We start from the raw sequence: 27,233 nt of genomic DNA, 5'->3' as shown, positions 1-27,233 counted from the left end.
AGAATTATCAGCCACTCACCCTGATGACAGCTCTTCTTTCTCCAGAGCTTAAAGACTTGGGGCAGACAGAGTCTCATTTTAACAATTTCAAGTTGGTTTAATACATAAGAACAAAAAAAAGATGAGATTCAAAAATACCCTTGGCCACTTTAGAATGGCAAAGAGAATTACAAAACGTCATTGTTGAAACTGAATCATTAGGTGCAATATTCAGATTTACCCTCTGGAAAAGATTGGATGTTCCCTGCCAGGTGTTTAATCATGAATACAAATCAAAATGGGCAGTAAAATGCTTACTTTCAAAGAGCTGTGTTAACTTTATAAGCTACTCACACACCAGTTATCTAAAGTGACTGACTGATGGCAGAGACAGAAAAGAGTTAATTCACTGCTGGCAAAAATCCCTTACTCAGGACCCACACACTATCTTATTAGAACAAGAGAACTAAAAATAGACCTACATTTGTCTGTCTTTGGGGGTCAATAAAAAAACAATTTAAAATATATCAATACGTGAGCTTTTGCAAGCTATTTTTGTTTGCTTTTCAAACTTTTTAAAAATTTAAATTCTAAAATTTATTTTTTTAAATTTTAGAAATAAATATGAAGCCTAGTGTTTAGGAATACCTGTAACAATCTCTCCCTTGGAAAATAAAGACTCACATAGCCCTTCAGGAATCATGGTTAACATTAAATAATTCATATGTTTTGAGACATGAGTTATATTTCTGATATTGGGTATTTATAACTCCCTTTTGAAGTTCATGTTCAGATTCAGATTTTACAATATCACCATTACAGCAAAATTGGGATTGTGACTTGATTATATAAGACCGCTTATCCTTACCTTTGGACTTATATTTTGTTTTTCAATTAAACAAAGGAAGGCATATGGAACAGTCAACATTGTGGGAAAACATGTAGATTTTGGATACACTGGATAATCTTAATGCAATGTAGGTACACATGAAGTCAGAATTTGGTTACAAGCTATAATTAATTTTCAGAAATACTTTCTCTCTTTCCCTCTCCTCTTCCTTCCTCTCCCTTTTTCTCTTTTCTCTCTTCCTTGCCATCACCTCTGTTTGCTCTCCCTCTTTCTCTCTTTTTGCAAATTAATTTTTGTCTTAGAAATGCATAATGATAGAAATCTGAGAAGCCAGTGATCAAGTCATTAATAATATACATAAGCCAAGAGATTACTGGAATTACCCAGTTAAATTATTTTGACTGGGCAATTCTACAATAACTGGGAGTCTTTCTAAAAATACTCTGTTGTGAGACTAATGTTTTTCTTTAAGAAATTGTTTTTTGCCTGAGTTAACAAAATCAATGAAGCTCTCTACTTTGGAATTTTCCAATTAAATGATGATGCCTCTAAAAGTTTCAATCTATTCAAGTTTAGTTGATCTTATCCAAATATATGAGAAATAACTTAGTGTCTATATTTGTACATACCGAATTTTATGAGTGAAGATTCATATTAAATGATTTTGTGGCCCTTTATCAAATATTGAGTACTTTTCAATATACTTAAAATGTTGAAAAGCCATCATTTGGTAAAAGGAGAAATAATAAAGCAAGATCAAGTCATCTGACTCATTGGGAAAATCAAAACAAAATGAGTGATATATGCATAATACAATTTGAAGCATTTTTTATTTTTATTAAATTACAGCACAGAGAAGGGAGTAAAAGTGGTTTCTGCTTGGTTTAGGCCTAAATGACCTTATTTTGTTCTTATTGTTTGAGAATGCCCACCATAAATGAATACATTTCCATAAAATGCCCGTAAAACATATACGCACGTTTAATCCTTGACTTTTTACGGTGAGATTGCTGTATTAGCTGAAGTTTTAGTTACTCTCCTGCATCCATAGTCTTAAACATTATATTTTCACAATGTTTAATCTTTTCCACATCTCCGTTAGTATGAGCTTAGAGAATTTAAGTAAACTTAATTGTATTGGGGTATGTGGATAGTTTTAAAAACCAAAAATAAGCAGGTTTTAAATATGCCACTTTGGGGATCAGCAAGATGGCCAAATAGGAACAGCTCTGGTCTGCAGATCCCAGCAAGATCAATGCAGAAGGCGGGTGATATTTCTCCATTTCCAACTGAGGTACCCAGTTCATCTCATTGGGACTGGTTAGACAGTGGGTGCAGTCCACGGAGGGCAAGCAGAAGCAGGCTGGGGTGCCCCTCACCCAGGAAGTGCAAGGGGCTGGGAACTCCATCCCTTAGCCACAGGAAGCTGTGAGGGGCTGTGCCATGAGGGATGGTGCTATCCGGCCCAGATACTATGCTTTTCCCATGGTCTTCACAACCCTCAGACCAGGAGATTCTCTCAGGTGCCTACATCACCAGGGCCCTGGGTTTCAAGCACAAAACTGGGCAGCTGTTTCTTCAGACACTGATCTAGATGCAGGAGTTAGTTTTCATACCCCAGTGGCACCTGGAACCCCAGTGAGACAGAACTGTTCACTCCTCTGGAAAGGGGGCTGAAGCCAGGCAGCCAAGTGGTCTTGCTCAGCGGATCCCATCCCCATGGAGCCCAGCAAGCTAAGATCCACTGGCTTGAAATTCTTGCTGCTAGCACAGCAGTCTGAAGTCAACCTGGGATGCTTGAGCTTGGTTGGAGGAGGGTTGTTCACATTACTGAGGCTTGAGTAAGCGGGGTTTCCCCACAGTGTAAACAAAGCCATTGGGAAGTTCAGACTGGGCAGAGCCCACCACAGCTTCACAAAGCCACTGTAGCCAGACTGCCTCTCTAGATTCCTCCTCTCTGGAATCTGGATGCCCTTCAGGGCATCTCTGAAAGAAAGGCAGCAGCCCCAGTCAGAGGCTTACAGATAAAACTCCCATCTCCCTGGGACAGAGCACCTGGGGAGAGGGGTGGCTGTGGGCCCAGCTTCAGCATACTTAAAGGTTCCTGCCTGCTGGCTCTGAAGAGAGCAGCAGATCTCCCAGCACAGTGCTCAAGCTTTGCTAAGGGACAAACTGCCTCCTCAAATGGGTCCCTGAACCTCGTGGGTCCTGACTGGGAGACACCTCCCAGCAGTGGTTGAAAGACACCACCTCATACAGGAGAGCACTAGCTGGCATCTGTCTGGTGCCCCTCTGGGATGAAGCATCCAGAAGAAGCTTTGCTGTTCTGCAGCCTCCACTGGTGATACCCATGCAAACAGTGTCTGGAGTGGACCTCCAGCAAACTGCAGCAGACCTGCAGAAGAGGGGCCTGACTGTTAGAAGGAAAACTAACAAACAGAAAGCAAGGACATCAACATCAACAAAAAGGACACCCACACAAAAACCCCATCCAAAGGTCAACAGCATCAAAGATCAAAGGTAGACAAACCCACGAAGATGAGGAAAAACCAGTGCAAAAATGCTGAAAATTCCAAAAACCAGAATGCCTCTTCTCCTCCAAAGGATCATGACACCTTGTCAGCAAGGGAACAAAACTGGATGGAGAATGAGTTTGACAAATGGACAGAAGTAGGCTTCAGAAGGTGGCTAATAACAAACTCTTCTGAGCTAAAGGAGCATGTTCTAACCCAATGCAAGGAAGCTAAGAACATTGATAAAAGGTTAGCGGAATTGTTAACTAGAATAACCAGTTTAGAGAAGAACATAAATGATCTGATGGAGCTGAAAAACACAGCACAAGAACTTCATGAAGCATACACAAGTATCAATAGCTGAACTGATTAAGTGGAAGAAAGGATATCAGAGATTGAAGATTAACTTAATGAAATAAAGCATGAAAACAAGATCAGAGAAAAAAGAATGAAAAGGAACAAACAGAGCCTCCAAGAAATAAGGGATAATGGGAAAAGACCAAACCTGTGATTGATTGGTATATCTGAAAGTGACAGGGAAGAATGGAACCAAGTTGGAAAACACACTTCAGGATATTATCCAGGAGAACTTCCCCAACCTAGCAAGACAGGCCAACATTCCAATTCACAAAATACAGAGAACACCAATAAGATAGTCATTGAGAAGAGCAACACCAAGACATATAATCATCAGATTCACCAAGATTGAAATGAAAGAAAAAAAATGTTAAGGGCAGTCAGAGAGAAAGATTGGGTTACCCATAAAGGGAAGCCCATCAGACTAACAGTGGATGTCTCTGCAGAAACCCTACAAGCCAGAAGAGAGCGGCTGCCAATATTCAACATTCTTAAACAAATTTTTAACCCAGAATTTCATATCCAGTCAAACTAAGCTTCATAAGCGAAGGAGAAATAAATTCCTTTACAGACAAGCAACGGTTGAGGGATTTTGTCACCGCCAGGTCGGCCTTACAAGAGGTCCTAAAGGAAGCACTAAATATGGAAAAGAAAAACCGGTACCAGCCACTGCAAGAACATACGAAAATATAAAGAACAAGGACATTATGAAGAAACTGACCAAACAATGTGCAAAATAACCAGCTATCATCATAATGACAGGATCAAATTCACACATAACAATATTAGCCTTACATGTAAATGGGCTAAATGCCCCAATTAAAAGACACAGACTGGCAAATTGTATAAAGAGTCAAGACCCCTCAGTGTGCTGTATTCAGGAGACCAATCTCATGTGCAAAGACACACATAGGCTCAAAATAAAGGGATGGAGGAATATTAACCAAGCAAATGGAAAGCAAGAAGAAGCAGGGGTTGCAATCCTAGTATCTGATAAAACAGACTTTAAACCAACAAAGATCAAGAGAGACAAAGAAGGGCATTACATAATGTAAGGGGATTCTTGCAACAAGAAAAGCTAACTATTCTAAATATATACGCACCCAATACAAGAGCACCCAGATTCATAAAGCAAGTTCTTAGAGACCTACAAAGAGACTTAGATTCCCACACAATAATAGTGGGAGGCTGTAACACCCCACTGGCAATATTGGACAAGTCAATGAGAGAGAAAATTAACAAGGATATTCAGGATGTGAACTCAGCTCTGGACCAAGTGGACCTAATAGACATCTACAGAACTCTCCACCCCAAATCAATAGAATATACATTCTTCTCAGCACCACATCACACTTATTCTAAAATTGACCACATAATTGGAAGTAGAACACCCCTCAGCAAATACAGAAGAATGGAAATCATAACAAACAGTCTCTCAGACCACAGTGCAATGAAATTAGAACTCAGGATTAAGAAACTCACTCAAAACTGCACAATTACATGGAAAATGAACAACCTGCTCCTGAATGACTACTGGGTAAATAATGAAATTAAGGCAGAAATAAATAAGTTATTTGAAACTAATGAGAACAAAGACACAACATATCAGAACTTTGGGACACAGCCAAAGCAGTGTTTAGAGGGAAATTTATAGCATTAAGTGCCCACATCAGAAAGTGAGAAAGCTCTAAAACTGACACCCAATATCACAAGTAAAAGAACTAGAGAAGCAACAGCAAACAAATTCAAAAGCTAGCAGAAGACAAGAAATAACTAAGATCAGAGCAGAACTGAAGGAGATAGAGACATAAAAAACCCTTAAAAAAATCAGTGAATCGAGGAGCTAGTTTTTTTTGAAAATATTAACAAAATAGAATCTTAGCCAGACTAATAAGAAAAGGGAGAAGTATCAAATATACACAATAAAAAATGATAAAGGGGAGATCACCACTGACCCCACAGAAATATAAACTACCATCAGATAATACTATGAACACCTCTATGCAAATAAACTAGAAAGTCTAGAAGAAATTGATAAATTCCTGGACACACACATACACTCTCAAGACTAAACCAGGAAGAAATCAAATCCCTGAACAGACCAATAACAAGTTCTGAAATTGAGACCATAATTAATAGCCTACCAACCAAAAAAAGCCCAGGACCAGATGAATTCACAGCTGAATTCTACCAGAGGTACAAAGAGGAGTTGGTACCATTCCTTCTGAAACTATTCTAAACAATAGAAGAAGAGGGTCTCCTCCCTAACTCATTTTATGAGGCTAGCATCATCCTGATACCAAAACCTGGCAGAGACACAACAAAAAAAGAAAATTTCAGGCCAATATTCCCGATGAACATCGATCCAAAAATCCTTAATAAAATACTAGCTAACTGAATCCAGCAGCACATCAAAAAGCTGACATGATCAAGTCGGCTTCATCCCTGGGATGCAAGGGTGGTTCTACATATGCAAACCAGTAAATGTAATCCATCACATAAACAACCAATAACAAAAAACCACGTGATTATCCCTACAGATGCAGAAAAGGCCTTTGATAAAATTCGACACCCCTTCATGCTAAAAACATTCAATAAACTAGGTATTGATGGAACATATCTCAAAATAATAGCTATTTATTACAAACCCATATTCAATATATACTGAATGGGTAAAAGCTGGAAACATTCCCTTTGAAAACTGGCATAAGACAAGGATGCCCTCTCTCACCACTCCTATTCAACATAGTATTGGAAGCTCTGGCCAGGGCAATAAGGCAAGAGAAAGAAATAACGGGTGTTCAGATAAGAAGAGAGGAAGTCAAATTGTCTCTGTTTGCAGATGACATGATTGTATATTTAGAAAACCCCATCGTCTCAGTCCAAAATCTCCTTAGGCTGATAAGCAACTTCAGCAAAGTCTCAGAACACAAAATCAATGTGCAAAAATCACAAGCATTCCTATATATCAATAATAGACACACATAGAGCCAAATGATGAGTCAACTGCCATTTACAATTGCTACAAAGAGAATGAAATACCTAGGAATATAACTTACAAAGGATGAGAAAGACCAATTCAAGGAGAACTACAAACCACTGTTCAAGGAAATAAGAGAGGACACAGACAAATGGAAAAACATTCCATGCTCATAGATAGGAAGAATCAATGTCTTGCAAATGGCCATACTGCCCAAAGTAATTTATAAATTCGATGCTATTCCCATGAAGCTACCATTGACTTTCTTCACGGAATTAGAAAAACCTACTTTAAATTTCATATGGAACCAAAAAAGAGCTCATATACCCAAGACAATCCTAAGCAAAAAGAACAAAGCTGGAGGCATCACACTACCTGACTTCAAACTATACTACAAGTCTACAGTAACCAAAACAGCATGGTACTGGTACCAAAACAGATATATAGGCCAATGGAACAGAACAGAGGCCTCAGATATTACACCACAGATGTATAACCATCTGATCTTTGACAAACCTGCCAAAAACAAGCAATGGTGAAAGGATTCCTTATTTAATAAATGGTGTTGGGAAAACTGGCTAGTCATATGCAGAAAGCTGAAACTGAAACAACAGTTGCTGGAGAGGATTTAGAGAAATAGGAATGCTTTTACACTGTTGGTGGGAGTGTAAATTAGTTTAACCTTGTGGAAGACAGTGTGGTGATTCCTCAAAGATCTAGAACTAGAAATACCACTTGACCCAGCAAGCCTATTACTGGGTATACACCCAAAGGATCATAAATCATTCTACTATAAAGACACTTGCATACCTATGTTCATTGCAGCACTATTCACAATAGCAAAGACTTGGAACCAAACCAAATGCTCATCAGTGTTAGACTGGATAAAGAAAATGTGGCACATATATACCATGGAATACTATGTAGCCATAAAAAAGAATGAGTTCATGTCCTTTGTAGGGACATGGATGAAGCTGGAAACCATCATTCTCAGCAAATTAACACAGGAACAGAAAACCAAACACCACATGTTCTCACTTACAAGTGGGAGTTAACAATGAGAACACATGGACACAGGGAGGGGAACATCACACACCGAGGCCTATCAGGGGGTTTGGGGCAAGGGGAGGCATAGGATTAGCACAAATACCTAATGCAAGCGGGGCTTAAAACCTAGATGACAGGTTAATGGGTGCAGCAAACCACCATGGCACATGTATACCTATGTAACAAACCTGCACGTTCTGCACATGTATCCCAGAACTTAAAGCATAATAATAATTACAATTAAAAAGCCACTTCATTGTTTCCTCCATCAATCACAACTAATTGAAATTATATAATAAATTATATAATATACGCTATATCCCAAGCAGTTTAAGCATAATTTAAGCATAATTTGAAATCAATTACTTGAAATCAGTCCCATGAAATCAATAGAAGGAATAAAAATCTCAAATTATGTTTGGAAGAGAATTGTCTAGATTAGTGGTCCCCAAGCTCGTTTAATCTTGCTTCACAGACATTATTTACTTAAAACTCTATACATCTACTCATATAATGTAGACATCATGAAACACACACAAAATAGAAATTAAAGGATCGAGATAAAAAGAGAATTAATATTTTCTTCCAACATCACAATGGAGTGTGTATACTCCACTCTGGGAACCATTAGACTGGTATACTCTTTGAAAGCCTTGTCATGTGAGAAAGAAGAATTCCTTGGTTTAATGCTGTTATTGCAAGAATTCTTAGAGGTTTTACTGTGCTACTGCACATGGTGAATTCCTGAAGGGGCAATAGAGTACTGTGTAGTGATCTAAAGAAAGACAAGTCAGAGATTCCAGATCTGGGTCTGCCACTCATGAACAATATCACTTTAGACTGGTTATTTAAACTCACTGAACTTCAGTTTTTCCATCTGTACAATGGCAATAATGATGCATCTCCTTGCGTTATTACACAGATTATATAAGAAGATGAATGTAAAGCACTTAGTCCAATGCCTAGCATATGGTGAATGCTCAGTAGATGTGAGTTCATTTCATCACAGACTCTTTTTATGGGTACCTTATTGCACTAGTGTACTGTGAAAAATACTTCTGGAAGTGTTTCAGATTAGACTATTCACTCACTGATTATATTATTAAGATAGTTTTTAAAATTTCACAAATACTTATTGATTATCTACTAAGTATAGGTGTAGTAGTAGGCTCAGGGCAACAGCATACGCAGCTGAATATTCTGAAGGACTTTGAAATTATTTTTAACTCAGAAAAAAATTTCAGAACCTGCCATGTGTCAGACACCATGTACTGCTCTGCAGATATGATGATGGCCGAGGCAGATAGGGTGTCTACCTTCAAGAAGCTTAGAGTCTGAGGAAAGGACTGGTATGATTTATGGCCAGTGTTTACAAGGTAAATGCAAAATAGTTTAAAGAGTGTTCTGATAAAGGGTGAAGAAGATGGGGGCTATTGGGTTAGCTGAGGTCTGCCCATGCAAGACTTGCACATCATTTTAAACAGTACTTACTTTATCCTGAAGGAAAACAGGCCACTTTCAAGGTCAAAGGGATGAAGGGACAAAATATTAGAAAACACACAATATAAGCATGTCACTGAATATAAACAAAAGCTTGAACAAAATAGCTGCTATCATTGTATAGAATGGTAGGCAATATACATCACACACAGCTATCTCCATCTACTGTTTATTTCATTCCTATCAATAAACTTCATTGCCTCTTTATAAAATGTTGACTGCACAGTTTTTCATGTGGCATAAATTTACTCAGACTCTAATCAATTTTTTTGTTTCAGTGAAGATTTTTTTTTTTTATGTATCACAAATGTGTTTGTGCCTTCCATTGCTTGCTAACTGGCAGGTGCATCACATTAACATAGCTCTTCAACCAACCAAGCAGAGCCTGATAGGTGTGGTGGGATCTGACAGTATTCATTTGATATGAAACAGTGACTCTTTGCTAAAGGGTCTGGACTGACAGACCTGCAAGGTTAAAGTCTCTGGTGAGCTTGAGAATAAACTACAGAGGTTTACATTTCCACACATGGTCTGCAAGACCAATTTGCCGTAAGTATATTCAGGAGCGACCACTCTGCCTTCTGTGAATATACAGTCTCTCTATTTTAGACCTTTTTAACAAGCAGTAAATGCTTCTGTCAGAAGGGAGAATTCTGTGAGGTTGCTAAATAATGACAAAGTGCTGGAATAAATAGAACATTTGGCCTTGAGAGTTCAGTGTTCTACTGACAGTCAGTGTTCTGACAAACATTCAGAGTTTGATAGTGAATAGTCTGTTCTCTGTGTAAAAGTGGACAATAACAGATGTGTAGCTCCCTAGGAATTGAGATGTAAATATGTGCAAACTAATTTGGTTTTCATTTAGTGTAAGTAGAAACTGCCTCATGGAAATAGTTTCAAGATGAGAGGCAGTGTTTCAAAAGAAATATGTTAAAATATCTTTTCTTATTATTTTGCTAACTTAGAAAAATACGGTTGTATATTTTTCTGCTTCCCATGATATTTCTTTGGATTAAAAAATTTTACGACAGTTTCACTGGATTGCAAAAACGTATTTTATAAACTTATAATTTATCAAATCTATTAGACTGAAAAAAGATAAATATAATACAAGAAATCCTGGTTTTGTTTGAGAAGGAGTCTAAGAGTTTATGAACAAAATCAGATACATTTAATAAAACATATTGAAATATGTAGTTCAGGGAAATCTTGACACTTATGCCAGGATTACATTTAGCTCCATGTAACAGATAACTTATTAAAAAGCAGAGGTTTAAGCAAAATAAAGTATTTCTCTCATTAACAGAAAGTTTCCCACTGAGCATTTCCAGGCTAGTATGGTGGTTTTATAGTTAAGGATTTAAACTTCTTTCATCATTTTGCTTCACCATGTTAGCACGTATCTTTAATTCTCACGATGACTTCGTAGTCCGAGATGACTTCTGGAATTCAAGACATCTCATGGACATTCTAGACTTCAGAAGGAAGGAAGATTTGGAGGTCATGCTACTCTTCAAGAGATTTTCCAGAGGTCAACATAATACTCTAACGCTTCTGCTGACATCTGATTGTCCAGAATTTAGTCCCGTTACCACACTTTAAGCTCTAAGGGAGGATAGGAAACTTAGCTGGGTACATTAGTGACCCACGTGCAATCAAGAGAACACTAATACAGTATTTGTATCTGTATGAGATGAGTATCTCTGGGCCACTGTCCAGAGGATTCTCTGAAGTCCCTGGCTTACTCTTCAAAGCCATAAGTACTATTTCTCCGAAATGCACGCAATTGCTAGCTCTGTCCAGTGGTAGAACTTTAAGTGTGATGTTTCCTAGCGTGCTCCATGACCACCCTGTGATGGGGTCCACGTGTGCTCAGTGTGCATTTTTCCAGAGCTGGAGACTTGAACCGGATGCTGCTGAAGCACTACTTGTTTGCCAATAAGTTTAATGTGGATGTTGACCTTTTTGCCATCCAATGCTTGGATGAGCATCTGAGACATAAAGCTTTGAAGACATTAAAACACTGACTATTACAGGCAATTTTATGAATAATAAGAAGGATACACAAAAAATATCCTTATCTGGTTCCTCTTCCTTGTCAACAAGCATCAGGAAAATCGTATGAAGTCCTCTTTGGGGTGGGGACTCTTAGTTTTCTTGTCAGAGAAGCTGCATGTTTTCTGCAGAACACCATTGGCTAGATATGTGATAGCATTAAATGTTCACCTAAATTTAACCTGAGGGGGAGTAAAAGTAGCCTTGAGGCCAGAGCAGGTAGCAAGGCATTCTGGAAAGAGGGGACCAGGGTGCCTGGGGAAGAGGCCGATGCATAAGCTCAGCCTGTTCAAAGAGCTCAGGGACTTAGCAAAACGAGAAGATTTCACCTGTGCCAAAACTATTAAGAATTTTAAATGTGACAATTTTCCTGGTATGAATAAACTTATAGCAACAAACAATCATAATGATACAATTGATCTGATATGTTGTATTGAAATAGAAATTTGATTTTACTGTAAATTATTTGGCTAGGCTGGTCTTGAACTCCTGACCTCAGGTGATCCACCCACCACGGCTTCCCAAAGTGCTAGGATTACAGGCGTGAGCCACCACAGCTGGCCCATCAAGGCTATTTTTTAAGAACTGAAATGTGTACACTGAAATACACATTTATAAGTGCTGCTTTTAAATATGTGCCAACCTAACTTTTTCTCTCTACAGATGCTGAAGTAGAGGGAAAAAGTGAAAGGCAGGAGGTGCTCACTTTTTCCCTGAGCAAGAGGAAAGGCAACTTCCCTCAGTTCTTACGGAAGAAAAAGTGCAGGCCATTCAAAGTCTGCCTTCAAGACAGAGAAAGAGGAATCACTTTCTTGAGCACTTTTTTTCTCATCCCTGTCTCCTTGCTCCTGTCGGGATTAGGCTTGACCTTTTAGTATTTCTTTGTAACAAGGAGCTGGAAAATACAGATTAAAACACGGTGGGAAATGAGGGATACTGAGATGTGTTGAACGGCAGGGCAATCAAACAGCTGTCGGAGAGGGAAAGCTGGATCATATCAGGGTGGATGCTATCAAAAGAGTTATGAGCTTAACATGACAGAAAATTGCATGTTCTTGAAATATGCCATTACAAAATGCCAGTCTGACATTAAGCTCTTTGTAGAGGTATCATGTCCTTAAATAGCCTGGTGATTATTCGTGTCCCTGGAGCTCTACTTTTCTCCCTGATTTTGTAATAAGCTGGCTTGTCTTTAATCACTGCAAAGAGTGTCACCATCTTAGAAAAATTCTTAAAAGAAAATTAATTTTGATTTCCGTTGATGTCCTAGAGAGCTTTTTTTTTTTTTTTTTTTTTTTTTTTTTTTTTTTTTTTTAAATAGCTGGAATGGAGATGCAGCCTTCTGTCCCACAGTGACAGGAGGTAGCAGTTTCCTGTAAGGGTAAGGATCCAACTTTGACCACCCTTAAAAAACAAAAGCATTTTCTATATGCCCATTATGTGTTAAGCACTTTACATGCATTATCTCATTTAATTCTCATAAAACCTATAAGGTAAGTTCTATTATTAGACTCATTGAAATTGAAGTGCAGACCAAGTGACTTTCCCAAGGTCACTCAGCTGGCTAGTCAGTAGTAAAATGGGAATTTTAACCCAGGCAGATTGATTCTGGAGCCTATTCTCAGATAGTTACACTGCTTTCCTCAAGGACCATGTTCCACTGAGAGGCCTAAGTGGGAAGATAAGGTAAATTATTATGAAATATTTATAGAAAGGATAAAAGAGAACAAGAGATAAGATAACGCATTCCACCTTTGTCTTTAGAATGGTGTGGTTAAGAAAACAAAAACACCTGGGCTGGGCTTTATACATTCAGAGAACATTCTAATCAATGCTACTGCCACCAGAAAAAAAAAAAAAAAAAGAGATTATTCTTGCATAAGGAGAGGCAACAGGAAGTGTGAATGAGGAGCACAAATGTGGAAAGTAAAGCTCTTTAAAAAGGAAAGCAGCTGCAAACTTCCCATCTGCAGTGTTTGTCTCGGCTCCGGTCATCACTGCCACGATTACCCCTGGATGAATTCCTCAGTGGAAATATCAACAAGGTAGGAAATGTGATAATTATATTTTCTATTGTCCCCCAAAGAATATATTAAGATGGTAGATATGGACATAATTTGGAAGAAAAGTGCTATGTAGTGGGCACAATTGCTGATGAAATAAAACTAGCTGATTTTTCATCCTCTGGTATTAGCAAAAAGGCAAAGTCCCAGATGTTATTCTGTGCCTCTTCTACAGTGTAGTTGTAACTGAACAACAGCTAGGCTTATTGGATTGCTTTTTGCCTTTCTCTATAAAATAAATATATATTAAGTATATTCTAGACAATCTTCTAGAGGTCATAGTAGTAACAGTGAATGATCCAATAGATGGCTTGGGATATCACCTCATACTAGTTGGTGGAGTAGAGAAAGTATTGATGCCTGTTGATGTAAAAAAGGTTTCTGGAGGGAGCTAACACTCGAGGGGGATTTTTTTGTGACTCAGAAATATTGAATATTGATATGTGATGGAATATTGATATGTTAAGCTCTCTTTCTATAACCTCCAGCTTTTCTGATGCTGTCACCTAAGATGCCTGCTAAAACTTGCACTCTCATCAGTCTTGCATGGCAATCTAGAAGTGTGGGAATGTTAATATCTTGTAGGGAAACCTTCAATCAAAAAGGACCATGAGACAATGATCAAACATTTCTCTCTTTTGCCCCTTGGGCAGGCAATTTTGAGACTTTTTGTATAGCTCCTCTTAAGATCTGAGTGAAATCACGCACAGTTGCCCACAGTGATGTTCAATGCCCTGTGCGCCTTTGCACTGACTTTCTCTCCTGCCCCATTTTATTCTCACTAGATCTTCTCTCCTATTTCCTGGAATCATTTCCAAAGTAAACGACCTGGATGCAATTCTTATCCAGGTTCTGTTGTTATGGAGGTCCCAGACTAAGACAATGCCACATCATAATAGGAGCAATATCTATGGGCTGAGAGATGACAGGAGTGTTTGTCAGGGTATGGTACTGGCATTTAATACAGCTTTCTCTCCTCTACCAGATATCTAAATATTGGCATTGTGGAAGGTTTCTCTAGGATTTATCTGCTCTTTTAAAGTCTTCTTTTCTTTATCTACACTTTCTCTTCTTTATATTTCTCTTCTATATTTTCTCCTTAGACAATCTACAGTTCTATGGTCTTAAGCACCCCCTTTATTTTAATGACTCCCCCGGATTGTATCTTTAGTCCTTATCATGCTTCAGAGCACCAGCATCATATATCCAATTGTCTACATATCATCTCCCTTTGGATGTCTAACTGGCATCTTTTTCTTCATTTGTACAAAATAAAACTCTTGTTTACCTCCCAATAAAATAAGCTGTTTCCTACAAAAGAAGCTATTATGCCCCTATTCTTTTTCATGGCACCACCATCTACACTATAATTCAGACAAAGAAAACTTGATGTTGTTCTTGGTTCTACCCTTTTCACACTCTTCCCAGCAAGTTCTGAATATTATATCTCCAGAATAGATTTAAAATTTATCCACTTATCTACATCCCCACTGCCATTGCCCTTGTCCTAGCATAATTATCTTTCATCAGGACCACTCCAATAGCCTTATAAAATCTGTTAGAAATAATGCCATCAGAATAGTTTGAACAAATACACAAAAGTCACTAGCCCTTTTCAAGCCTTCCAATGGTTTCCTAAGGCATCTGGAAATAAAAGTTAAAAATCTTTCCATGTTCCCAAGGCCCTACATGATCTAGGCCCTGCTAACATTAGATTTTTTCTTCTTGTACACTATTGCTATAGACTGTTTATGTGCCCCCCAGATTCACATGTTAAAACCTAACTGCCAATGTGATGGTATTTGGAAATGGGGTCTTTGAGAGGTGATCAGATCATGGGGCAAAGGTTTCGTGAATGGGATTAGTGCCCTTATAAAAGAAACTCCAGAGAGCTAGTTAGTCCCTTCCATGTGAGGACACAGTGAAACTGCTGTCTAGGAGCCAGGAAGTAGTCCTCACCAGAACCAAGTCCACTGGTGCTTTGATCTTGAACTTTCCAGCCTCCAGATCAGTGAGAAATATATTTCTGTTGTTTGTAAGTCACCAAGTCTATGGTATTCCATTACAGCAGCTGGAGTGAATGAGGACACTTATGTACCAGCCACAGTAGTATCTTTTCATTTTCCAAAAAGCCCAGCTTCTATCTTTCCTCAGGGTCTTCCATTTCTGAACCTTCTGCCTGGATAGTTCCTTTTCCTGCGTTTCATGGGCCATACTCCTTATTCTTCAGGCCTCAGTACAAATATCTCCTCCTCTGAGAGTGATTCTTGTCTTGGTGACCTGTTAAAATGCCCTCCATCCCAGTTACTGTCTATCACTACTTGTTTATTTCCTTCATAATTCTTCTCAGAAATTTTGTATTGTGTTTTGAACCATTTTTATTTTCTTTTTATCTTTTCAATTAGAAGGTAAGCTCTGTAAGGTCAGAAGTCTTCTTTCTTGACAAGTTTTACATTGCTAAACCAGATATGGCAACTTTGTGGAATATAAATGGATAGGATAATTATTTTGAGAAATTCTTCCGGATGGGTGCATGTAGGAATCTTTTTTTTTTTTTTTTTAACTTACACTGAGGCAAAGAACCTAATAATGTCTAATTTTTCCTGTCTCAATAATCTATACATCCTTGCATCTTTGAAACCCTAAAGAGACCAGGAGAGGGGAGTAAACAATCATTTTTTGTGTATGTGTGAATACATAAAGACATTCTTCTAAATCTTTACTTCTTATTTTATATGGTCATATTATTTTCAAGTAGGAACAAAACTGATGATTCATCTCTTAGTAATCAAATTTATTATAACCAATTATATTTTTTCAATAGCTTTTATCTAAATAGAATGATTACATCTGAGAAGCATGAGATTTTTATGGGAAAGGACACAACTTCAATTCTATTCAGTCTATAATGTTTTCTCTTTTTATAAAAATGACTTGGCTAACTTCTTGTAATATAACCCTGCCACACACAGAATGAAATTCTTAGTACTTCTTAACTCTTCCCCTCTTAAGTCATTCTGTCTTTCAGATACACACAAATTCATTGTCTCAATTCCTTTCAAAGACTCATGTATCCAAAACTTCAATACCTTTTAGTCACAAATGCTTCTTTTACTCTCGTTTCAGTTTTCATACCTGCCACATCAGGATGTGGTGCCCAGCTTCTTCATGTCATCACAGGCTGGATGTGTTTGCTTCATTTTGTGATTCTGGGGCAGAGGGCCCTGAGTTCACTTTGGTAGCCTTGTTCTAAAATTTGGTGCCAAATATCATGAGTGTCAAAGAAATAAATGTTTTTTATTTTTATGGTGAAAATAATGATAAAGCAAGTCCAGTCCTGTGTTGATTAACTATTAATACCAATTTTTATTATTTCTGAAAATACCTACACACATGTATGTATATCACAGCTAACATTAAATTCTTAGGAAATTTTCTTCTTAAAATCTTATATCACAGCATCTCGCAGCTTTTTGTAATTTAGGATTTCTCATACTGAATTTTCCTAAAGAGAGACGCATGTCTATTATTTGTGATTTAGTTTCTTGATATGTAATAACTGCATCGTGGGTTTTGTTACATTTAAATGTAAAGCAACTGGGTTGTGATGCATAGATTTGTTAATATTGTACTCTCAGTTTGCCAAAATGACATGAAATAATTTGATTTTATATATTGCTCTTGATGCCCCTTGTAACTCTCTTATACTTAGCTAGACTTTGAGATTTTACAATACAAAGATTTTCTGTACTCTGACCTCAGGGAAAACTCATGACCACTTTTTTTTTTCTTTCTTTCTTTTTTTTTTTTTTTGAGATGGAGTCTCTCTCTGCTGCCCAGGCTGGAGTGCAGTGGTGCAATCTCGGCTCACTGCAACCTCCACCTCCTGGGTTCAAGCGATTCTCCAGCCTCAGCCTCCTGAGTAGCTGGGATTATAGGTGCATGCCACCATGCCTGGCTAATTTTTGTATTTTTAGTAGAGACGGGTTTCACCATGTTGGTCAGGTGGGTCTCGAATTTCTGACCTCGTGATCCACCCACCTCGGCATCCCAAAGTGCTGGGATTACAGGCGTAAGCCACTGTACCTAGCCACCACTTTTGTAATTACTTGATGGGTATTAGAAATACCTGCTTGGTGATCAGTCTCTCTAATGGGTCCTGTCTCAACTGACTTGAAAAGAACCCAGAAGAAGATTTGATGTATTTGATCAGTCAAGTGCTGTCCTTGATTCATCTGAGTGATTTCTATCCTCTTCACCTCTTTCTGTCTGTGCTCCATGTTTAATAATCAAATGCTCTTACCGTCAGTGCAGAGGGGTCCAGACCTCCCATATGGGCAGAGGCAGACAATATCTGTTCCGGATTTTGGAACACAGGTGGCACCATTTCCACATGGGTTGTTTTCACAACTTGCAAACTGGCACAGCTTGCCTGAATACAGCCTTGGACACTCACAAAACAGATTTTCATTATCACTGAGAAGGGAAAAAATTTAAAAATTCATTAGGAAACAACTGATATTTTCTACACACATACACATATATACACATGCATGAACACATATGCAAATAAAATTATAATTGCATCTTTTCTAATAAGTGACTTTTTTTCTCCCTCTTTTTTCTGTTTCAACTTTTGAGTATTTGTAACTGTGTGCTTTCCATTGAAAGCAGATTAACAGCTTTATAGATTATCTGAAGCCATGAATTCTATTTTAAGCCATCTATTTTTATTTTTGATTTGTCTCATCTTTTATTTCACACTGGGTGCCTTTTCAGGGCTTCATTGAATATGTGTGGTGCTGCCTCAATAAAGTGCATCAAACGTCTATTAGCAAAAAACATCTTAGACTCAAAGCTCAGAGGAGAATTTTAAGTTGGTGATAAGCTCCCCCACACCGAAGACAAAGTCCTCCAAGAGCTGCATTTGTAGTAATTCTGAAAATAAGACACAGTGGGGAGGTATAATGACTATATAACTCTTCAGCTTAAAATATGGTTTGGTGGCCCCAGGCTGCGACTGTGCATGAAAGCGGAGCTCAGGAAAAATACTCCTCTTACCTGCCAGGGAAGCATTCTCAAGAGGGAGAAGTGACTTGGAGTTTGTTATTTCTGCCTTCTCTGCATCCATTGCCCCATTTAAAGTAACAGATGCCTTTGTTTTCCTTTCCAAGACCCACCCCTCCACCATTCTTAGCCCATGTTGTCTGGGAGACGCAGTCTCCACTCTTGGTGCCAATCATAGTGTGTAGTGCAGGGTGGATACATGACACGCTAGGTCAACTGGCCAACCTCAGCTAGAACTCTCCCGAGAGTACTCTTTTTATCTGCTGGTGTTGCTACACTGGTAATTGATGGTGGCATGTGCCTGTCCAGAGGGAAGAGCCTAGCTGAGAATAAATAGCTAATACTTAGCAATGTAAATATGTGACAGAGAAATATAGATTATTGATTACCTGGGTACCAGATCTAGCCAGTACTCTGTAGTTATGTGAGACAATATATTCCACTGCTTTTACGTTTTTAAAGCCAGTTTGATTTGGGATTTTGTCACTTGAAGTTAAAGAATTCCATTTAATCTTTTTTTTTTTTTTTTGCTCTCTTTTCTTATTACATTAGTTCATACACCTTGCCATATACAGATCTTAGGAGTTTACATCTTATCTTCTCAATGCGACTGTTAGCTCTTAAGCATAGGTGCCAGGATCAGCCCTGATAATTGGGAAACTAACATATTTTTATGTTTTTATGACACAGCCTCCCCGTCTAGTTGTAGATCTTACCCATACCATGAATTTTTCCCCAACTATCTGTATGGTTTCTCAATACCTTCCTCATGTCTTTGAATCCCCTTACTCCAAAATTTGTGTGTAGGAAAGAACCATTTCTTTCATAATAATGAGTACCTGACTTAGAAATATGAAGGCGTTTCCTTTTCTAAAAATATTCATATTTTAATATTCTCCATGATAATGTTATGAAATACTATGAAAGTTTATGTATCAGATAGCAGATAAAGCTGGCTTTGGTGGGGTTGTAAGGCTTTGAGACCTTCAGATTTTGCCAACACATAAGGCTTATCCTGTAAGTAATCAGTAATTTATGCATTTTATAACCTTCATGGCAACTTGCATAGCATTCTACACATTGCAGACAGATATGGAATCTCATAAGTTTTCAGAATTGGGAAAAAATTATATATTGATGCCCCTAAGATGGTTATAAAGTATCCTGAGCAAGATTTTCTTTTTCTGTGAAATAAAGTTTTGGGGACTGCTTAGCCAGTGCTGTTCCTTGTTTCCTGAGAATAGTGGTAAAAGTACAGCTGGGCCACCTAGCAGGTACAGAAATATTTCTGGTGTGACCTAAAGTATACGTTAGAAACGTAATGTTGTTTGGCGGTAATGGATAAATCTGATGTAACTTTGCTTCCACTGACCTTACTTGGAGGTGAAAGGTCAGTAATAAGCATTTGTATTCTGGGATAAAGTCTAGGAAAGTAGCATTCTTGAGAGCTGCATTCTGGAAGGACCAAATTAGTCTTTTTCAGATCAAGGAGAATGCCTCATATGTGAAAGTCAAACTAATCTAAGCATTGATTGATTTAAATGCTTTAATCATATAAACCTAAACAGATTTGGCATGCAGGAAAGATGATTTTATGGTGAAAACCAAGGAAAGCACTATTTTTAATCAGGTCCTATTGATAAATCAAGCCTCATTTCCTCTCTCTGCTTTCATCAGGTGTTGTGAGAAGTTGGTTGTGTAAATTCATGCGGAGATGACTAACTGTGTGCATCTGTATATCAGCAGGCAACTAGAGTAGAGAGAGAACTAGAAATTCTATAGAAAACTCTCCAAGAAAAGAGAAACTCACCATATCTAACCAAGGGCAAGTGTTCAGAATCTTCTGGCCTGTCTTGATATCCCATTAGCACCTCATTAGCAAGAGTCAGCTTTACTCAATTGAGATGTTGCCAGATGATGGCACTTCAAATTGTGCCTCAGAGTTCCAAAAGACTTCCTGGAGTGTCAGACATTTCACCAACAGTTTTTGTTTCCTAATCTATCTTTGCTATCTTCTGTGTTACACCTGGACACAAAGGTTTCTTCTATCCAGATCTTGTCAGATCCTATTATTAAATCACAACTTCTTCAAAAGCTACCAAGCCTGCTGTTTTCTCTGCCACTTGACCTACTTTGATGTCTCTCTATATCTTGTAGCAAAAGGCAGTGTTGATCCAGAAAGGGAATGCTCTAAGACTGATGGATCTTATGTAAGACAGTTGACTTTTGGAAATAGTTTTCAAAACAGTGTCACCCTCTTTTGCTCAGTTTACTTTAAATATTACATTATTGCTGTGAATTTTTCACTGCTTATTATAATTAGCTTTGAGAGAATATATTTATATGAAATATATTTTTTTCATGGAATATATCTTTTCATCCCTAAAGTTTTAAAAATTTTATCCTTCACAAGACCTGTAAACCACATAGAAACCTTTTTTTGGAAATTTTCCTTCAAGCAAGTCAGGAGATTTTTCTGAATTAAAAGTAGGTCTGTAAAATAATCCAGATTATGGTGAAGTTTTTACCTATACATCGGAGAACCATAGTTTTTTTGGCAATTGCTGCCATCCAAAGTTTGTTGTGCCACTTACATCATGGATGGAGCCACGTGTCAAGTGGTGAATAAGACTCACTTTTGCATTCTTTGTAGGAGACATCATAAATGCATGAACAAATCTCTGTAAGATACATAGTATGTGACAAAGGAATAGAGAAAGTATCAAGAATTTTAAGGCCTTAGCTCTGTACTATGTGGATTCAGATGACAGTAGTTACTAAAAGCTGGTCTGTGAACTGGCACCAAAGGATTTACCAGGGACTCTCCTGAATGCGTTTGCTAAATGCAGATTCCCATGCTCCTCTTGCCCTCTGAGATTCTGATTTAGAATGTCTAAAGTAAGGCTCAAGAGTCCGCCTTTAAAAAATGTCATTAGGAGACTCTTTTGCATAGCCTACTTTGACTTAAACCCATCCCTCTGAGACAAATATTCTCTCCAGAGTGAAAGCTTGATGGGCATTAGTTATTATTGTGCCCTTACAGGATATTATAATTTTATTTCTGTTTTTGGGCTATGTTTTGACCAACATATATCTGAAAACATATATATCCATCAAAGTACAAAGATGAGAAGGTTTTCATTTTAGGAGTGCCATATACAGTCTACTGCATGTGTATTATGTTTAACTTCAACATAAAAGAGGAAAAAATTCACTCGGTCATTTTAAAGCTTAGTTAAAAAAATACCACCTATCTAAGCATATGCAAACAACTGTATATTTTGGCATTGTAACTGCTACAGGATATTTGATTACAAGTCTACAATACGGTAAGAATATTAACTGTCATTTCTATGAGTATTAAAAGTTACCTTTAGAAAAATTTAGCTGATTAAAAAAAAATCAAAGAAGCTGGCTTGAAAAGGGTGCCCACTATTTATATAACACAGCCAGATGCCAAAAATCTTCTAGAACTGAAAGGACTCCTGCATGTATTAACTTAAAAAAATAAATAACTCTTCTTGCACTCTTTGTATCTAACGGATCATTAGCCGATTTCAAAGTTGGCCACCCGCAGTGTCAAGAGAGGGAGGTTCTCAGCAGGAAAGAGTGCAGAAATGAATACTTATGAATAATGTCTCCAGATATTTCTAAAAAATAAAATTGCTACTGGCGGAAATAACCCATCTCTATGTATCGGCTCTGATAGCACCACAGCCCAGGCTTTAGGAGGTATGCAAATGAGATCCCAAGTAGCTGTGGTTCAAGTAGAACTTTCAATCTGTTTTCATGAATTTCACAACACCATGATAAGAGCCTACTAATTACAAAGAATACTTCCCCTCCCCTGCAAGAATCTTCCCTAAAAAATTGGAATTCTGTCAAATGGGTTGTTAGCTGTGTGTGGAGACTCTGGCTCTAGCACTGTAGATAGATTTTCTTTGTCCGTTTCTAGGACAGAACTGCCTAAATGGATGTTATTTTGTGCTGTAAGGCACACCACTACGTACGTCATTTTTCATTTATAACTTTTTCTTTTTAAAAGTAGCCAAGCATGAAAATAATGGGAAAAAAATGCAAAACCAAAATTACTTTGTGGTGGCCTAGAAAGTGAACTTGGAGAAACATAGTCTATATAATATACCCATGAACAGAGAGCTCAGGGAAAATGTCCTCTGCTATAGAAACTTTTTTCTTTATATGAAAGGGTGTTTCTAAAGGCAGAAACAAGATGAGAAAGGATAAGAGCAAATAAAAGTCATAGAATAACATAGGAATAAATAATATGTAAAATGGATAATCCATAAACAAAAACACTTTTTTTCTTGTTCTAGTATCTGTCCAATTTAATCTTGTAGGCATTTTGCAAAGAAAAATTGAATATATGGTATAATCTCTCTCCTTCTCTCTTTCCTCTTCCTTCTTTCTTTCTCTCTCTGACAGGCATGGTTCACTTTACAAAAAATAAACTTCATTGGTAAAGAAAAATGACCAAAATTTCTTCCCCAGCAAGTGCATCAGGATCTCCTTTCCAGAAAGAGATATCTTTTCCATATCTCTGGCCTTGTGATCCTCTAGTTCTTTTGAAATGGAATTAAAGTTTTGCTTCCAAGGGAGCAGACTCGGAGAACATGAAGCCCAAAAGGAGAGCTAACATAGTAAACGTGGCCATTATCTAAATGCATTAAATGAGAGTACTTGGCATTGATCAGCTGCTCATTATATATTAGGAAAAGGAGGTAAGAATAAATGAAACATATAATTAGTTGTGTCTGAATCAGTTAATGGTGGAATAAGAGAAATATGATGAAATCTGGTACAAAGAGAAGTGGGTTGGGAAATAAGGACAAAGTGTAGGGTATTATGGGTGAAAAAATAAAATAATGCATTAATAATTGTTTGTTAAATGAATGTATCATTTCAGTGTCTAGAATTACGCCCCCCCAATAAAAAAAAATCTCAAGATCTTAGAATTATACTTTGTGCCCAAACTACAATTTCATAATAGATTTTTCTCACTCTGTGCTCACTGTAAAATTAGCCAGTCTCCAGCCCCCTGCATGGTAAGGGCAATCTGGGCAGGATTCAATATAACAGAATCTGTAAATGCAGTGCTTATGAAGCTCTGGAGCTCTCAGGTAATTTCCTGTAAAGATAATGTACCTGTTTGGAAGCTATTTAAGGCTAGAAGAGTTGGTATAAGCTTTTAAAATGTTATTTTAACTTCTACTAAAAAGACATAAAAATTATCTTAAAATATTTAAGCCAGCAAAGTGCCATTTCACCCATTCCCTTGACCTCAGTAATGTTCACGTACACACAGTTTCTACTCAACTGTTACCATGGTGAATTCACCGGTTATCAGGAAGGTAGAAACACAGCACACAATGTTGATGGTTGTTCTTTTCTGATATTAAGAATTATTTACAAAATTGCTGTGGGTGGAAAATTTATTCCTTAAAAGTGAATAGTAGATAACAACTCTCTAGAAAGGTATACATTTATGAACCCAAAACATCCTTTATGGGTATTCCTATGTTGAATTTGCAATGAGAATTTAATTTTTTTTTGCAGTTTCTCACTTATTGCACAGCCTTTCTTTTGTCAAATCTTTACACTCCAATTTTGGTTTGGAAAAAAAGCAAGAAATTTAGAGGAGTTTTTGCCTCTAAATATGTTGATTTGGCAGGCTTGCTCTAAATGTACAGTTTGTGTCTGCCACTTAGAGCAAGCAGGTGACTTTTGGAATTGTCCCAAATCTCTTTATGTAGAGTCAGTGTACTGAGCAATGTAAACCAGAGATTACTAACTGGCAAGGTGTTTAATGCCTACCTCTTGAACCCCATGGTATATTTAGATTATAATCTGAAGCCTAGACATGAAGTTAGGTACACAGTTATAAGGGACAATATAAAATTCACCACTTCATCAAAATTCATCAAATTTGATTAAATATCAAATTCTCCTTCTACCCAATCGTTGTTCAGATCTTTCCCAGTCCTGTGATCTCTGCTCAGAGGAAGTGACTTCACTCCCTACTCTATAGATAAAATTTTAGTCATCAGCACCTCTCTTGACCTTCCACATTCTCTCTTCCAGCACTTATGCTCCATCCTTTTTTTTTTTTAAATTTGTAAAGAAGGGTTTTATTTCTAAAAGTGGGTATCATAGCCTGAAGGCAGGAAGAGGAGCCTCCAACTGAAACTGAAAAGCAAGCGCTTCAAGGGAGGGGCAAAAGGAACAGGAATTTATGAGAGAGGTAGCTAAGTTTACATATTCAACAGATTATAGGAGGTACTATGAATATTCACAGGGGGTGGCGTGCACATGCATAGTAGGCTAACATGTATGCAATATGCATCCCATGTTCACCTTGGGGACAGAGACTTAACATTTAAATGTATTACTATTAGATTGTTTACTTGTAAAGCCCTCTGGGTGCAGTATCCGTGCTCTGTGAGCTGACTGCCAGAACCACTTCCTGGCCAGTGGTCTCTTACAGGGAAGAAATACTGATCAGTGGTTGTGTCCAGCCACAGAAAGAGACAGGCAGGGTCAGTGCCCAACTAAGAAAGGCTGGTTGATATTCGTAGTGGAATTTTTTTCAAGGGGTTGGTTTCTGTTTAGCCCTTAGGTGAACAAACAAAACTAATAATGGCAGTTAGTGAGAGAGGAGTACAACGAGTTCAACCCTTCCTCCTGTCGGGGCTGGAACTCAGTATTTTTTCTTGGCCAGGTGCGGTATCTAAGGGCTCCCCTTGGACAAAAGATGGTCTGTTCAGTTGATTGGGGGCTTAGAATTTTATTTTTATGTATCATATTTTATCTTTCTTGAACTCATTTTATTTAGATATTTGGCATCATTTATCAATACTGTGTCAGGTATACATATGTAACAAACCTGCACATTGTGCACATGTACCCTAAAACTCAAAGTACAACAATAAAATAAAATAAAATAAAATAAATACTGTTTGTCTCTTATCTTTCACATTTTCTCGTTTCTCTGATTTTTTTTTTTTTTTTCTTTTTTATTATACTTTAGGGTTTCAGGGTACATGTGCACAATGTGACAATGTGCAGGTTTGTTACATATGTATCCATGTGCCATGTTGATTTCCTGCACCCATTAACTCGTCCTTTAGCATTAGGTGTATCTCCCAATGCTGTCCCTCCCCCCTCCCCCCACCCCACAACAGTCCCCAGAGTGTGATGTTCCCCTTCCTGTGTCCATGAGTTCTCATTGTTCAATTCCCACCTATGAGTGAGAACATGCGGTGTTTGGTTTTTTGTCCTTGCGATAGTTTACTGAGAATGATGTTTTCCAGTTTCATCCATGTCCCTACAAAGGACACGAACTCATCATTTTTTATGGCTGCATAGTATTCCATGGTGTATATGTGCCACATTTTCTTAATCCAGTCTATCGTTGTTGGACATTTGGGTTGGTTCCAACTCTTTGCTATTGTGAATAGTGCCGCAATAAACATACGTGTGCATGTGTCTTTATAGCAGCATGATTTATAGTCCTTTGGGTATATACCCAGTAATGGGATGGCTGGGTCAAATGGTATTTCTGGTTCTAGATCCCTGAGGAATCACCACACTGACTTCCACAATGGTTGAACTAGTTTACAGTCCCACCAACAGTGTAAAAGTGTTCCTATTTCTCCACATCCTCTCCAGCACCTGTTGTTTCCGGATTTTTTAATGATGGCCATTCTAACTGGTGTAAGATGGTATCTCACTGTGGTTTTGATTTGCATTTCTCTGATGGCCAGTGATGATGAGCATTTCTTCATGTGTTTTTTGGCTGCATAAATGTCTTCTTTTGAGAAGTGTCTGTTCATGTCCTCTGCCCACTTTTTGATGGGGTTGTTTGTTTTTTTCTTGTAAATTTGTTTGAGTTCATTGTAGATTCTGGATATTAGCCCTTTGTCAGATGAGTAGGTTGCAAAAATTTTCTCCCATTCTGTAGGTTGCCTGTTCACTCTGATGATAGTTTCTTTTGCTGTGCAGAAGCTCTTTAGTTTAATGAGATCCCATTTGTCGATTTTGGCTTTTGTTGCCATTGCTTTTGGTGTTTTAGACATGAAGTCCTTGCCCACGCCTATGTCCTGAATGGTATTGCCTAGGTTTTCTTGTAGGATTTTAATGGTTTTAGGTCTAACATATAAGTCTTTAATCCATCTTGAATTAATTTTTGTATAAGGTGTAAGGAAGGGATCCAGTTTCAGCTTTCTACATATGGCTAGCCAGTTTTCCCAGCAACATTTATTAAATAGGGAATCCTTTCCCCATTTCTTGTTTTTGTCAGGTTTGTCAAAGATCAGATAGTTGTAGCTATGCGGCATCATTTCTGAGGGCTCTGTTCTGTTCCATTGATCTATGTCTCTGTTGTGGTACCAGTACCATGCTGTTTTGGTTACTGTAGCCTTGTAGTATAGTTTGAAGTCAGGTAGCGTGATGCCTCCAGCTTTGTTCTTTTGGCTTAGGATTGACTTGGCGATGCGGGCTCTTTTTTGGTTCCATATGAACTTTAAAGTAGTTTTTTCCAATTCTGTGAAGAAAGTCATTGGTAGCTTGATGGGGATGGCATTGAATCTATAAATTACCTTGGGCAGTATGGCCATTTTCACGATATTGATTCTTCCAACCCATGAGCATGGAATGTTCTTCCATTTGTTTGTATCCTCTTTTATTTCATTGAGCAGTGGTTTGTAGTTCTCCTTGAAGAGGTCCTTCACATCCCTTGTAAGTTGGATTCCTAGGTATTTTATTCTCTTTGAAGCAATTGTGAATGGGAGTTCGCTCATGATTTG

General features: G+C 37.8%; 1 protein-coding gene across 2 annotated transcripts in view; it reads right to left on the bottom strand.

The window, feature by feature from the left end:
• Positions 1-27,233, bottom strand: part of EYS (eyes shut homolog) — a 2,056,951-nt gene that overhangs the window by 122,037 nt on the left and 1,907,681 nt on the right. For both annotated transcript variants that reach the window (XM_032154320.2, XM_032154329.2), the window contains exon 36: positions 17,648-17,820. In XM_032154320.2, coding sequence (XP_032010211.1) covers positions 17,648-17,820 — 173 coding nt within the window. The remainder of the gene's footprint in view (positions 1-17,647; positions 17,821-27,233) is intronic.

This window comes from Hylobates moloch, unplaced genomic scaffold (genome assembly GCF_009828535.3).
Source record: "Hylobates moloch isolate HMO894 unplaced genomic scaffold, HMol_V3 SCAFFOLD_2, whole genome shotgun sequence".
In the NCBI taxonomy this organism is placed as follows: domain Eukaryota; kingdom Metazoa; phylum Chordata; class Mammalia; order Primates; family Hylobatidae; genus Hylobates; species Hylobates moloch.
Note: the sequence above shows the minus strand (reverse complement) of the source record. Positions and strands in the feature narration are given on the sequence as shown.